This window comes from Molothrus ater, chromosome Z, assembly GCF_012460135.2.
Source record: "Molothrus ater isolate BHLD 08-10-18 breed brown headed cowbird chromosome Z, BPBGC_Mater_1.1, whole genome shotgun sequence".
NCBI lineage: Eukaryota > Metazoa > Chordata > Aves > Passeriformes > Icteridae > Molothrus > Molothrus ater.
The window spans coordinates 10,131,103-10,147,046 of record NC_050511.2 but is presented as its reverse complement, the minus strand read 5'-3'; the positions used below and the strand labels follow the sequence as shown (position 1 = coordinate 10,147,046).

The 15,944-nt window shown below is 42.6% G+C and overlaps 1 protein-coding gene across 1 annotated transcript in view; it reads left to right on the top strand.

The window, feature by feature from the left end:
- Positions 1–15,944, top strand: part of PDZD2 (PDZ domain containing 2) — a 202,074-nt gene that overhangs the window by 166,671 nt on the left and 19,459 nt on the right. The window contains exons 11-20 of the mRNA XM_054517933.1: positions 1,589–1,703; positions 3,464–3,537; positions 3,697–3,916; positions 4,975–5,092; positions 7,508–7,640; positions 10,481–10,562; positions 11,500–11,603; positions 12,347–12,515; positions 13,648–14,438; positions 15,576–15,720. Coding sequence (XP_054373908.1) covers positions 1,589–1,703; positions 3,464–3,537; positions 3,697–3,916; positions 4,975–5,092; positions 7,508–7,640; positions 10,481–10,562; positions 11,500–11,603; positions 12,347–12,515; positions 13,648–14,438; positions 15,576–15,720 — 1,951 coding nt within the window. The remainder of the gene's footprint in view (positions 1–1,588; positions 1,704–3,463; positions 3,538–3,696; positions 3,917–4,974; positions 5,093–7,507; positions 7,641–10,480; positions 10,563–11,499; positions 11,604–12,346; positions 12,516–13,647; positions 14,439–15,575; positions 15,721–15,944) is intronic.

Here is a 15,944-nt window from a genome sequence, read left to right as displayed (position 1 = left end):
TGCCTTTTTGCATTTAGCTCCAAGGTTTTAGAAAGAAGCTGGGAGAATGCAGACCCTAGACATCATGAACCACCTAAGGCAGCTGCCATTCTGTGTCCCTTCCACCCACCTCATGATCTCCTCTGTTAGGGATTGCACCTTGTACAGTTTGTGCAATAGTGCTCAGTTTATTATCCCTGTGCAGACCTGGGACTTGAAATATTTCTCTGCAGAGTTGCAGTGTTGGTGGCAGGGAGCCAAGGGTTTGCCTTTAGGTTTGCATCCAGATCTGCAAGGGGTGGTTTCCTGCTGTGGAGTGGCAGCGCTTGTCTGGGAACGTGGGCTAGTGTAGGAACGGCTGTACTTTGCAGACATATTTCTCCCAACCCTCCCATGGAGCTGTGGGGAGACCTGCTGTGTCCAGGCATGGGAGTGCCAGGAGCCTCCTGCCTTCTGTAGGTTGATTTGCAGTTGATAATTGCACAGGGTTGAGCATTTACTGGAGTTATTTTGTTCTGCACAGCAACTTAAGTTGCTGCCTGTCCAGAAATCAGTAATGTCGTACCAAGTTACTGGACTTGGTAAGTTACTAGACTTGTAGTGGCCTGCTCTGTGTTCATGTAGTGAAACAAAAGATCTGATTGTTGTGTTGGATTGTAAACTCAGTGCTTGCCCTGGCAGCATCCCTCAGCTGGAGAGTGCTGCCCAAGGCAGTAATAATGTCCATGGCTTCAGATCACTAAAGCACAACAGTTCCCCATATCCTTCGTCCACCTGGTCGGTGACTTTTCCCTTTATTCTGTAACATTCATGAACAGCAGTGACAAGAGGGGAAATATGGGAAAGGGTTGTGGACCAAGGAATCAATTTGTCTGGGAAATAACTCAGCAGAAGGGGAAGAGGTTCATTCTGCTGTGTTCATCAGTTCTCAGGTCAGCTTTGCAAGATGGTCCCATAGCCTGCTGGGGTAGTGCAGGGGTAACAGCTAATGGATGGAGCCCTGGGGAATCTATTGATCTAGATTTATTTAAATACAACGTGATATATGTCTCCAGAATAATTAAAAATGTACGTGTGAGTGGTAGCCCCCACATGCCATTCTCCTTTCAGCTACATTCCTTACATTGCAGCACTGACCTTATGTCATGTTCTGAAGCTTTTCTTCTTCCTGAGGAAATGTAGGATCTGTGACATAAGAGAAACCTATAGTTAATCCTGGTTATAGATCTTGGGGGTAGGAATTGACTGTCTGTTAATTCAGAATGAATGTGTTACTGTTTTTAAAGTGGGAAATCTATTGACCCCATGTTTTGACAAAACACAAAATATTCTCGGAGTTTTTGCTATATCAGCTTAGGGTGCCTGCTGCTATATTTTGGGCTGATGAGTGTGTTGATAATGGAGTGAAAGTAAATGAGAAATGGGATGAGAGAGTAAGTTGGCCAAGCAATTCATCAGAAGATTTTAGGTTTTCATCTTTCCCTTGTCTTGTACATTACTGGCAGACTTTCTCACACAGATGATAACAGAGTAAGGGGCCAGCTGTGTGTCTTCTCCTCTCTTTTCTGTAGGAAAAGAGAAAATCTCTTCAAATCTCTTCTTTCTATAGGGTCTTGGATTCAGCATTGTGGGAGGTCAGGATTCTGCTCGTGGACGCATGGGGATTTTTGTGAAGACTATATTCCCAAATGGAGCAGCGGCTGCGGATGGAAGGCTTAAAGAAGGTATGGTAGAGAGAATCCAACCTCACATAAACAACCACAGTGGGATATTATTTCAGTCCAGGAGGAAAATTCAAGTACAGCTATGTTTAGGCACCTGGCCAGCACCAAGAGGCTATGGAAAATGTAAAATGCCCTGTTTGTTCATCCTGTGGAAGATCATTCATGGCAATTAACCTGATTGTATTTCATATTGAGAAGGAGGAACTACAGAATAGTGGTGGCTGCTTTGTTTCCCCCTTTCTCTTTCATGAACTTTATTTGCCCAAACAGCAAGCTGTAATTCTCCAGTTGGAGAGGGTCAGTGACAGCAGGGAAATATAGATAGCCAACAACACCTGGCTTAAAGATGCTGGACTGAGAAGGCATTATATATAGGGATGTGGAGTCTGGGAGAGGCTCTTTTGAGCCCTTGTACTCTCTAAACCTCCTGGTATGATTTTGACAGGGCAAGAATCATAACCACAAAAAAAAAAAAAAAAAAAAAAAAAAAAAAAAAAAAAGAAAAAAAAAAGAAAAGATGGGATTGGCAGTAAGATTGCTCTAGTTAGAGAAGGAGATATAGCCAGATTTTATTACTGCTTTTCCAATCTTAGTATCTGAGCTGAATGCATAGCCTGCTCTGTGTGTGCTGCACCATGGTCTGAGTGCTGTGACACAGCATTCTGACAGACAGACTCTTTAGTGTTGAAAGTACAAAGTGACCATGAGTTCAGGGTGGTGGTTTACAACCCTTCTACAGGGGTTGTGTTACTTTGCTTCTATGGAAAGCTGCTCCTGTGTTACTTCTCTCAAGCTGCTCCTGTGTTACTTCTCTCCTCATATCATCATTCCCCTCTTTCTGTCTTATCACACTTGTTGTATTTGAGGCTGCTTTTGGTGCCAACTCTCACACTTGCTGCCAGAGGGAAGCTCGCATCCCTGCATCATAGGTTGTGCACTTGCCGTGGGAAGCCAATAAGTAGCAGCTGTCCCATAAACCCAGGAATCATTTGCAGGCTATTCATAGCTTGAAAATTCTTCTTTTTTTTTTCTTGACTGAAGCTAGGAAAGGAGAGGAGGGGTAGACTTAGCTGACAGTATTGCCCCATGTCATTTTGCATAGATGCAAGTAAAATTGCAGGAAGTGGATCTGAATCATGCTGACCCTCTTTTTAATAAAATTAAGGTAGATAGCTCAGCTGGGTGTAAGTAGTAAGACCTAGAGCCTGGAAGCTGGTAGAAATCTGACAGGACATGTTCCTTGAGGTGAAAAAGGCATTTGTTGTCACAGCGTGTGGGCTACTACATGCTTCTCTGTCTGCAGGCATTTAGTAAGGGAAGGCATTTGCTTTCTGCACGTGGATGCAAGGTTCGTTTTCTCGGACAGGCTTTGAAGTGATGTGCTGTAGTGTTTCACTTAGTTCTTCATTTCTCCTGTTAAAGCTTACAAAAGAAAGGCAGTTTTATAGTACCTTTGGACTTCATGTCATAATAATTTTCAGACTTCAGTTAAAATCCACAGCATTTGCAGCTTGTTTGTGGGAATGGGAATGCCAAGTTCAGAATCTCTGCTGGAGAACAGTTTTTACTTTGGTAATCCATCACTAGTAACTTGTAGAGACATTAGTACAAGTGGAAATAAATTGAGAACAATAAAAGGTTTTTTATTGGATAGTTAACTGAAATCCTTATAGTAGTAGATCACCTCATGTTCAGGAAGGATGTTTTAAATCTTTTTAGTCTTTATATTGCTGACCTCATTTTTTGTATCTATTTACCAGGGGATGAAATCCTGGAAGTTAATGGAGAGTCTCTGCAAGGACTGACCCATCAGGAGGCCATCCAGAGGTTTAAGGTAACATGGATATAGCACTGAAGAGCTTCACGCTCCTCTTCACTCATTGCCACCTGCTGCCCTCAGCTTGATACTCCTGCACTGCCACGAGTTGCCGTGTGCAGGTTCAGTGACAAATGTTGGTCACCTCACGGTGGTGGTTCTGTGCTGTCTCTGCAGCAACTCAAGAAGGGCGTGGTGACGCTGACGGTGCGCACGCGGCTGCGCAGCCCCAGCCTCACGCCCTGCGTCACCCCCACCCTGCTGAGCCGCTCCAGCTCCCCCAGCGCCAGCGGCACCGCGCCCGTCCCCGGCCTCGAGGAGCCCGAGGGCTCCTCCTCCAGCCGCAAAGGACCTGGCCCCAAGGACAGGATCGTCATGGATGTGACACTCAATAAAGGTGAGCGTCCATCGTAACGGTCTGGGAGAACAAATCTCTGCATCTTCCGGGAGTTTTTGGGAATAGGTTAGAGATTCTTATGCCTGGTATACCCAAGTATGCCCATTTGACATGGAACCACAGGACGAGGGGGAAAAGTACCCTCTAATGCAAAAACTTCTGAGGAGTTCCCCTTCCTCCATTTTGCTTTTCCAGAATCAGAAGCCTCTTATGGGTAGCAGTCATAAGAGTCCAGAATCAGAAGCCTCTTATGGGTAGCAGTGTCCATGCTGCTGAAAGAAGGAGGCTGTGAGATAGCAGGCAACTTCCTGGCAGACCAGGAGGCTGTGCCTTTCTCTTAAAGAGCGTCTCCAGGGAAGGCAAAGCTGCACAGTGTTGAAAAGCTCCCCGATAATCTGTTTGAACTCCTCCATGAGGGTTGCTCTCATTAATAATTGCTCATTATAAACTTAAAGTCTATGTTATATGTGGTAGACAAATATGCCTATTTTTAAGACTCATAATACAGTGATTTTAAAGGTTGGATTCAAAATTTTGAGAGAGAATGTAAGATGTCCAGATCCCTAAAATAGGGATGTTGTTACCTGAAGGACAGTGGAGGTGAAAGTGGCAGAGGTGACCATTGAACCAGAGATAATGCCTCACCTTCCTTAGTGCTTCTTTGCTGAGGAATGCCATACAGATATCTAACAAAAGAGAGCAATACAACTGGCAGCATCTTCTGTGCTCATGTTTTCTGCAGTAATTTTAGATGAAATCTTGATTGGATTGCTGCCTCTCCTCCTTTGTGCCTTGGACCAGATCAGATCTTTCCAAGAGGTTCCCACGGTGCCCAGAGTATTTTCTGAGATACATCAATGTCAGAAAACAGCCAGGATCGGCTATTTTCAATCCTGATTTCCACTTGTTGGTCTTAGCTTCCTGACTGACTGCACCTAAGGCCAGCCCGAAACAATGACACGAGTCCTGAACTCAGATGGGATGTGGGAACACAAACACTTGTGTGTCCTTTGCGATTACAATCTGCCACATTTCTTTGTACTTCTTGTTTTTCACAGAGCCAGGGGTCGGGCTTGGTATTGGTGCCTGTTGTCTCACGCTGGAAAACAGTTCACCCGGGATATACATTCACAGCCTGGCCCCAGGATCAGTGGCTAAAATGGATGGCAGGTTAAGGTTGGTTAAAGCAGAAACATGCTGGAGTGGTTTTACAATAAAATCGATTGAGATTTTGTTTTTACCAATTGGTTGATGTAGCAGGGAGGAAATTTATACTTAAGAGTTCACCAAAAAGAAAACATTTATGTTAAAACATTCCAAAGTAGTATTAAATGCCCTGGAAACATTATTCTTTGTTCTGGAAACAGCACAATCATTAAGGTCTGGGTTGTTTGGTTGTTTTTTTTTTTTAATTCTCTATACAGAAAGCTGAGCTTAATAGCACCCTTTGAAAAAGAGGAGCAGCAAGAAGTGCAGCCTCATGCTTTTTTTGTGAGAGCTGCAGCCAGAGACCCCAGACTGAGAGGAAATTTGCAGAGCTCTGCTAAAAGCTCAGTCACCTGAAACTCTCCTCAAAAGAGCTGGGATAAATGTTCCTGCTGCTGCCTGTGCCCATGGGTTAGGCCCTTACTCTCAGTCTTGTGGGATTGCTGCAGGCTGACCAGCAGCACTCTGTCATGGAGCAGGGATGTGTTTAGGAAGCAATCATTCCCAGGATTCCCTTGTGCTTACATTGGATTAAGTGACAGAAACTTGCTTTTCCCCTTGTGGAGGCTTCATTTTTGAAAACCATTGGAGGAAACCTTGCCACTTTCTGCATTCCTCCATAAATGTTGGTGGGTGCTGGGAGCGTGGCTCCAGAGGGGAGACTGTGCTGAAGAGGTGCTGGGACTGTGTGATCCTCTTTGAGTGTGTGATGTGAGCACTGGTGCAGAGAGGCTGAGCAAATGCCTTGCTAGAGAGTGCCTTCTGTTTCCTGGCTCACCAGGAAAACTGCAATAGAAATTTGATTTCTTGGAATAAGGGAAGAAGATAATTTTATGGTGGCATTGCTGCCAAAACCCTTGAAAGTTCCTATAATATAGAAATGTCTACAGGACACAGCATTTAATGGTAACTTGCTTTCTTGCAGGCCCCTTTGGAAAACATTGCAGTGCTGGTTATGTCTGTATGTAACAGCTGCATTGTTTATTAGGTTTATGTGATTGATTATATCCAGGCATGCTTCCCAGATTTTTAGCTTGCTTCTTTGAGACGTTGCTTCTGTTGTCCCATCAGCGATTTATGGCTTCATAGGCCAAGACTTACAGGGTGGTTTTGATTTTTGGAAAACATTGTTAATCAAATGTTGGCTTTGCAATGCCAGGGGAGGTTTAAATCCAGCTCTTCTGTATCTGAGCTTCCTCTCTCAGTCATGTGGCTGTGTAAGTGACTCCATTTGTGCAAGTCTAAAGGAACAGGCAGAGCAGTGAGATGATTGCAGAACTGTTTACTTTCCTGAGCCTGTACCAGAAGTGCAGGTTACTGAACTGCAATTGTTATTTTGCCTTCGGTATATGTACTCATAGTGTCACACACAACAGTGTCGTTGTCACAAGTAGCCCAACACAAGCTGGCAGTAGTAGATTCCTTGAGAGGGTCTGTTCAAAGCAAATGTTTCAGGAATTATGGAGAATGCTTTAATGATATTCCTAGTTGATGATATTTTCTTTTGAATAGTTCCAGATGCCTGAGCACCATAAGCAAGAGTTACAAAACTGAGAAAACAGAGCTAAACAATCATAGAATCATGAAATGGTTTGGGTTGGAAGAGATGTTAAAGATCATCTTGTTTCAAATCCCCTACCATGGGCAGAGAATCTTCCACTAGGTCAGGTTACTCAAAGCTCCATCCGTCCTGATCTCAAACACTTCCAGAGCTTCTCTTGGCAACCTGTTCCAGTGCCTCTCCACCCTGACAGTAAAGAATTTCTTCCTAACACCTGATCTAATCCTGCCCTCTTTCAGTTTGAAGCCATACTCCCTTGTAGTATCACTACATGCCCTTTTAAATCACACAGTGTGTTTTCCTTTCAGGAGAGTTTTGTTTTGTTTCTTCTTTTTCCTTTTTAATGGGTTCTCTATGATAATTTTTAACAAATACAAGCTTACCAGGCTCAGTCTTTTCCTGGGGTAATTTCATAAACTCATATCTAAATAATGAATTTCTTATCAGTGTTTCTGCTAAGTAATTCAGTATGGTGTGAAGAGAACAGCCCATCTGAATCCCATTTTTCCTCTTCTGTGCTCAATAAATATCTGAATGCAGAACTGGAACTGAAGCTTGCTTTCACCCTGATCCTAATGCAGTTTTCTTGGTTGATTCAGTAGAGATTTTTTGCACTGACAGTAAGTGCAGAAGGGATCTCTGAGCCTCCATTGTGAACTCAAGAGGTCTTAAACCATGTACATCACTGGTAGCAGCACCTTCTTTGAAAGTCACGTATTTTCCAGAACACTTAGGTCTTTGAAAAAGCTGGGCCATCAGTTGAAAGCACAATTTTTTTTGCGTGGAAGGTGGTTGTGATTAGGTGACTCTGTGTCTCTGTGCAGCCGGGGTGACCAGATTCTGGAGGCGGATTCTGTGAGCCTGCGTCATGCAGCACTAAGCGAAGCCTACGCAATCCTCAGTGAGTGTGGACCAGGACCAGTCAGCCTAATCATTAGTCGTCATCCTAACCCAAAGGTGAGGAGAAAATGAGTAAGTGTATCTGGATTGTTTTCATCTGGCACTGTAATTTGAGTCTTGCTGTCGGAAAAGCAGAAAATGAAGAAAATGGCTTTTTCTTGCTATGGCGTGTATTGTGCAAGATGTCAGGATTGTAATGATGCTTCCCAGTTTTGTAAGTCATAGCAATGTTGGACTGTTCCTGGTGCTTTTCACTTAGTCACCCACTGATCAATTGCATTTTCCTGGAACTGCTTGAATGAAGTGTTCCCATCTTTCTTGGTACTTGGATGAAGTAGCAACGCAAATATAGCACAAGACCTCTTCCTCCTAAAAGCTATTTTGCAGTTACTTTGTCTTTGAGTAGAATATAATTTAGGGCTAGGAATATATGTATCAACAACATGAATTGATCAACTGTAATAAAGTAAAATCTATCCAAAGATCAAAGTTTTCCTTCAGGAATTAAAACGTGAGAATATGGAGCACACTGATACTGAATCTGTGCAAGGTCAGTTTGGAAATAAGGCTGTATTTACAAAGTAAGTGTTCTCAAGCATTTTTTAAAAATTGATGATAGAAGATGAAAGCCTATTAGCCAAGCTATAGGGAATAACAGCTTCTTTTATTTCAGTATTTCAAAGAATTTCATGAGTGTACAAAACCTTCCTGTTTAAACAGGAATGAAGCTGTAAAAATATTTGCATTAGTGGGTCCAGAAAGCTCTGACTTTTGAACTCATAACTACAAATGGCCTTAAGAAAGCCATATCTAGGAGAACTCAGGTTTCTTATTTTGTAATTAATAGTGTATTTTCTGCTAAATCAAATATACAGTCAACAAACAGGGGCCTGCTTTCCAGAGTTTATTATCTTTGTTGGAAGGCCTTGTGCTGCTGGAAAGAAAGAGGCTGTGGTTCTATTAAAGGTGAGCATGGCGAGGGTAAGAATTGGGGTTATAGCCTAATATAACAGTATTTCTGGTGAGTCTGTGTGCTGTGCTGAACCAAAACAATGGTTCAATGTGATTGCATTATTAAGGCTTACAGACTTTTTGGATTGTCTGTAAGAAGCATGAAATAAAAATGCCGTGCTGTAGAGCCTGCCCTTTCTCATCTGTCCTTCTTCTTGCTGTGGTGGGCTCTTGAAAGCTGATGAGTGACCTAACCTGGTGTCTGCTGAAAGGATGAACTGAGTTAAGCTAATTGCTTGGTATTACTCAGTAACAGAGGGAAACTATTAAGTGGCTCCTATTACAGTTTTCCATAAGTGATATTTAAGATGACAACAAATCCTTTGCCAAGAAATGTACGAAAAGCTAAAAGTTGAGCTGGAGAGACCCAAAAGAATTTTTCTAGTACTGAATCCATAATCCTGGCAGTATTGAATCCATAATCTCTCATGGCTGGATCTCTGGAGGAGTGTCCCTATAGGAACCCATATTTATTGTTATGTTACTGTTACCCATTTTCTGAAAGCACTGGGGGATTGATAAATAAGTGTGGGTATTTTATTTTATTTTATTTTTCATTTGCTTCTAATAGTACCCCAGCATGCAGATTAGAGTTAAGAATTAACTTGTCCCTTTCCATTTTGAACTGCCTGAGCATAAAGGATGCTAAACATCAAAGCTGGCAGAGTTTGCAGAAGCATGGATTTTTGGTTAACTTAAAAAATGCACTGCAGTGTGCCTGGGACATGTTTTAATTCTTGGGATATGTTTTACCCAAAGGTTTGTGTTAAGGCGATGGATCATAGTCTAAGGATCTGATCCATGTTCTGCAGGAACTCCCTGTGCCCCAGGAGCCCAGGGACTTTTGGTTTGCTATAAGTTCATGACACCGGCTGGAAATAGAGATGTGTTTTTACAAAGGTTCATGTTGTTTCAAACATTTTTATACTTAATTTCTTATTTTATAACACAAAAGATCCACAGAACATTTTGCTGCTGAGTATGTTTGCTTTGGTGTTTTCATGTACTTCCAAAAGAAATACCACAAAATTTTCTTTCTGCTTGTTATTCTGACTGAATATGGCATTTATGCTGTGTTTAAACTGCTGAGTTTGCTTCAGAATCTCTCAAATCTTCATGGTTCAGGAAGACTCAAGTTTGTAGTCTCTATTTATGCTGAATTTTAATTCATGTAAATCAATGTGCATAGAAAGTATTTTTGACAGAATTAATTTGCTTTCTGTTCTTAAATATATATTCCTGCAGACTAGTTGTTCTTGTATAAAATCATATGTTTTCCAGTAATAAGAATTAAACGTATGGCAGTAATTATGGACTAAATTAGCAAATATGGTAAACCAGTATTTATTCTTAAACCAGAGAAACATTAATTTCCAATTACTGATTTAGGTTTTCTTTTGAAAAGCAAGGAGAAAAGAAAATTAAAAAGACAGCTAATATTATGGGAAGTCTGGTATTCTTCCGGTGGGTTAAGTGTAGAATAGCTTAAGTTTCTGATGTGTGCTTGCATAAAGCAGTCTTTGTCTATTTTAAAGTCACATTTTCTCAGCAAATCAGTACACAGCTTTTAATTGAGTTTAAACTGGGCTCTAATAGCTTCATTTGATTTCTTTAAGTCTGGGACTGTTTTATTTGTTTATATTTTGTGTCACTTGGATGCAGTCTTCTTGCAGCTGGCAAGCTTCTGCTTCCTGGCTTTTGCAGGAAAGTGGCACCGAGAGAGTCTGAGTCAGGGGGGACAAGGGCTTAGGAGCACTCAACTAGGTCTTCTTTATTGCATCTTTAAAAATAGTGGCTTATATGATGGATCATGTACTTGTGATAAGTGGTAAGACTCTTGTAATTTCTTGTACCCTGTTTGAGCTTTGTCTTCCACCCCACTTCAGGTTTCAGAGCAGGAGATGGATGAAGCAATTGCACGTACTACCCACCGAGAGAGCAAGGACTCCAGCTCCTCTCATGTCACAGGTAGCAACATGTTCTCTTCTCTAGAGCCTGTTCTCTCACAGATGCAGAAGTATTTAAGGGCATGCTCTCAAGTTCCCCAGCATTAATATTTTGAGAGCCCTCAAGACAGCAGAACAGTGTAGGGAGTATCATCATTCTGTCCACTGCAGAAATTTTAGCACAAACATCCAGTTTGTGCTCTGCAGCTTATGTAACTTGCTTTTGTTCACTGGCCTGCCATGACCTGAATGTAGGGTTATCAAGAGGTGGTGGTTCTGAACTTTTTTCAAGATGAGGGGAAGCACGATGTTCCAGTAGGGATAGAGCAGGAGGGGTCTACTCCATCCATGTATGCTTGACCTTAATGGCAAAAAAAACCCCAAAAAGTATTTTGACCATTTGAAAAAGTCCAGGTGTTGCATACTGGACTATATGTTTTAACACCATTTTGATCTTTAAAGTCATGTCAAGATGTGTACTCTGGCATCTCTGTGATGTGTTTGAACTCCAGCATTTCCCAAAGTCTGGCTTGATGAAAGCAAACTTTTGGCAATGGCAGTGACCAGTAAGGTGATGTTCAGACAGAAATGTTAGATTAGTTATGATCCCCTTTTTTGTGTGTCAGCTAAGATCTTCTTTGAAGTTGACCTTGCCAGTGGCTGCTGATTTGTCTTCTGAGGTTGCCCCTAGTCAGCAGCGTGCTCCAACAGATGGGAAGACCATCTCCTGCTCCTCTCTTGTTCATAGCACTGCCCTGGGCCTGGCTAGTGGTAACATTCCATCTGATCTGAGGGGGAGTTTGTGAAATGCTGAATAAATCTCAGTTTAGGAAAGCAATTTAGATACTAAATAAGTGGGATTAAATGCAGCCACCAGCTCGGAAGATGAATGAAAAGCCTGTTTGATTATATGGCCTACAACTTTAATTTTTGGCATCTAACTAATCTGTGTTTAACAGGAGCTGTGCAAAAAAGTCCATCTCCTAGTGTGAAGGCCAAACAAGGAGAGACCTCATCTCCCCTCAGCTGGACTATGAAACGCTTCTTGGAGCCAGCAAGCCGGGTAAAGGATTAGATGCAATAAAAATAGAGCCTGCTTCAAATTCAGCTTTTACTGAAGCTCTTACTTGGTCAAGGGGTTCAAAACCAAACCTGCATGCTCCTTCCCTGTCACATGAGCTCCATAAAAGGGTTTGTTTCTTGTGTCACACACATTTAAATTGTGACAGCAGCAAGCTTCTCTTTTTCTGTGTGACTGTAGCCTTTGGGAGTGATGTGCAGAGCATGGCAGAGAAGGACATGGGGTCCCACCTCCTGCCACCTCCAAGGTACCCCTGCTCTGTGGGACACAAAGTTAGCAGGAGGAATCTGAGCCTGTGGGCAGAAGGCTGAGACTAAGTCCCTTTATATAGCCATTGCAGGGAAGAATCTGTTTTTCCTGGTAAAGCCATGGAACTCATTGACACTGTGTCTGGAGGTACAAAGCCTTCCCTTCTCTCAGTGTAGAACAAAGGGAACTGCAAAATTGAATAGTTTCATCCCTTGTTTCTGCACTGAACCACCCCTGTAAAACAGTGGGATTTGGAATCCTTTTTTATTTATTGTATTGGCTAAAAATGTGTTGGTGTGCAGTGTTTCAGACATCCAATTTCAACAGTTTGGCTCTCAGTATACTGACAAGTCCTCTATTTTAAAAATAGGATTTAAACTTTATTGATACAGCAATGCAAGTGGTCTGTGTGGAGCTCTGCAGGCAGGGGCTTTATACATCGAGGACAGCAGGTCACCAGGGTCACTTCTCTTCAGCAGGGATCCGTCAGCTCCGAGGCAGAGCTTTCCCAGTACTTCTCCCATGATGGTTCGAGCCATCTTCCCTTCTCTGATGCTGTCCCTGGCTCGTGTGATGAGGAGCAGCTCCGTCAGAAGAACAGGCACAGTTGGCTGGACGATGGCTCTCTTCTCCCTGGCAGCCTGAGTAAGTGATGCAAATGTGTCTGGTCATTGGGCTGGTGGGCAGAGTCACTGAGGGCTGGGTTCCTGTACAGGAGAGCTGTGGTGGTCCCTGTGCTGGGAAGAAATGCCAGGCAGTGTATTATAAGCCATTGTTGATCGCATGAAGTTCTGGAAAAATGAAGGAATGTACAACAATCCACAGAAATGCCTGTTTCCATGATATTTTGTTCAAGACACTGTTCTGATAGTGTGAAAATGACTTTGATTGGTTTGGATGAAACTAGATTGATAGCATTGCAGAGCTTGGGGTTTTTTTTCAAATCATCTTTTTTATTACATTTGTGGAGACTGTTCATAGCTATCTCAGAAACTTTGAGAAGGTCAATATACATATAAAAACAAACAAATGTGCAATTTTACATCAGATATTTTGCTTGTGTATATTTCTCCCCATGATAACTGACTGAAAGAAGCTTGTGTGTCTTTACTGATGTGCACCTGATCAAAAATTCAAAGGATTAATTTGTTCTCCCTTTCCTGTGTTTCTCAAGTAATTTCTTTGTCTCATCTTATTTTCTGTGGAAATTATTTAATGTTTAAATGTATTTTTACATTTCTAACTAGCCCCCAAAAAAAGCAAAACAAATTAACTTCCCACAAAGTGAGATGCAGTTTTTTCCAAGGAGAACATGGGAAGGGTTCTTGGGTTTGTTACTTGCTAATTTGAACTTGATTGTTGCATTTCAGTCTTGGTTGAAGAAAGCAATTTTTACTCTCTGTGAGTTAATGCAGGAGTCCTGAGCTTAGATTCAGGGAAAATGTGATAGAAAATCTGTTGTTTAAACTAAAATACACATTTGAATTTGCATCCCTTTCTTCTTTGAGTCATAGTCATAATTTAGAAGTAAACTGAAAACAGAACTAGACATGCTAATGAACTGATTTTGGGAATTACCCATAAATTGTAGTGTTATCTGCAGTCCTCTTGATGTTTACTGTTGTTAGAGGGAGGACATGAAAAGCCTGCTTTTTGCTTTGTGAGGAAGAGTTAAGCTTTCTCTGTAAACAGACCACATGTATTCTACTGCAGTGAGATGCCCGGTGTTAAAGATCATCTGTAAGTACAGTTAAAGTATAACTCTTTTTTTCCCTAGCTGCTAGAGATGCAGGAGTGACAAAAGCAAATGGTTTGGCTTCTCCAGCTAGTGGGAGGTCATCTGGCCATCACAACAAGCATGTGGAGTCTGTCCGACCTGGCATCCTCAGCGACAGCCCCAAATCTGCCCGCAGCCCCTTTCACCGACAGAGGCGGGTTGTTTTCTATGATGGTGACGCCAGTGATGACGATGAAAGTTCCCACTTGCACAGAAGCCAGAGGGCCAAGAGCCAGGAGGATGCTGGCATTGTCATTACAACCTCGTCTGTAGAAATCGATGATGAGAGCCAGGACAGTGAGTCATCGAGATACAGTGGCATGGAGACATCTTCCCCTGTCTTCAGCAACTCTGTAGAGTCTGCAGACAGCACGCTGGAGCAAGTTGAATCTTCTTTTTTCCCCATCATAGCATTTGATTACTCAAGTGTGCCTGAAGTTCGTCTTGGCAGCCTGAGTTTGAGGGAGCTCCGGGAAGCACAGCTTGAATCCAAGAGATCGCCAAAACTTGAGCACAGAGCAGTCACCAGAGTGAAAAGCATGATGAGCACTGAGTGCCGAAGCCTTCAGAGACATAGGACAGAGGAGCATGGCTCTTACAACAAGCCTGTTGCCAGGATGCTCCCTCACAGCAGGAAGTGTGAAGCCCCTGATGTGGTCGGGCAGGGCCAGGTTGAAGTCGTCACTCTGGTTCGCAATGAGCACGAGTCATTCGGCCTGGATCTGGAAATCCAAGCCATGCCCTTAAAGGTTGTCGTCACAGGGATGCGGCCAGGGGGACCAGCAGAAATGGTAATTTGTAATTTGAGTGCCTTATAGTGATGTGCTTTCCCAGTGTGGGGCTGATTGTTATTATTTTCATGGTTATTATTAAGCAAGTGGTCTGTTGAGAGTAAGCACAACTGAGGTGTTTTTCCTTGCTGGGCAAAATGTCCCACCCCATGTTGTTCTGGAGCTGCTGCTAAATAATTTGTTTCTGATTCAGAGGGGCACCCAGGCTAATTTGAAACTAAGAGAGGCAGGACACGGATCCACTGAGATGGCCTCATCCCTTCTTGCAATTGTAATTTTGAGGGAATGCAATTTTTGTATTTATGTTCTAACTATGGGTAAAGACAAAATAAGTAAATCCTGGTGGCAGAGGATGGTGGTAACAAATGTATATTATGCTTTACTATTTTATATGTGCATGTCCCCCTATGACAGGAATCTGGAACCAAGAGGCTTTAGGTGCTGGCCAGGTTTGCCAAGAGCTGGAGTAGAACCAGTAACACATTGCTCTTCTGCATCTCATACATGCCCATACCAGTATGGATATGTGCTTCACACTGGTTGTGGAATTGCTAGATGCAGAAGTCCAGAAAGGAGAATAATACTCTGGTGTACAAACCTGGCTGTAGCATTTTTAATCTCATTAGCGGCCGCTAGGATAAGAGGGGATATGGCATAGCAGTTTGAATAGGGCTGTGAGATCTGGGGATTTGGGTTTTTTTCCTGCCTTTTTCTCAGATTTCTTTTGCAGTATTTAGAAACAAACCTTTACCTTAAGAGCTCAGATCATGTCTGTTCACCTGAGAAGTGCATGGAATTAAAAAATGACACACAGTGTTCCAGTCCTGAAGAAGCTAGGGCTGATCCATGCCATTTCATTTAACTAAGAGGACTATGTCCTCCATCATGATACTCATCTCCTGGAAAAAACAGCAGATCTTTTGACCTTCCTGTTTTAGATTGATCTCTAATTCTCGTCCTGGCAGAAACACAGTCTGTTCTTTATTTATGTGCTGGCAAACTGGCAGCAGTGGTACCTGTGCTCTGCAGTGACGTGAAACAGAGGATATTGCTCATAAGCTATTAAATGCTTCCCTACAATCTCTGCAGGGCTTCTGATGTGTATTTATAATTTCCTTGAATCTCTCTTTGCATCAGGGATCAATGGGCAAGATGGCTGTAGGAGATGAGATTACCACTATCAACAGCATCCCTGTCAGCAAGATGATGTACGAGGAAATCTGTTTGCTTATGCAGTGTCTTCCCACATCCGTAACCCTGGAGATCCAGAAGGCAGCGTCAGGTGAGAAAGCAGTTTTGCTTTTGTACCATTTATTCTGGGTACAAGTGAACAAAACGTCCTTGGATCTCCTGGGCCTGACCTGCTGTCCTAGCTTTCCACATGGATTCAGAGAAGAGGACGGTGGGACATTGTATCTGCATTGGTGAGCCAAGCAAAGCACTTCATCGCCAAGTCAAGCTTCAGGGTCCTGTCTGGCACCATGATAAGGGGAGAAAACCTACTCC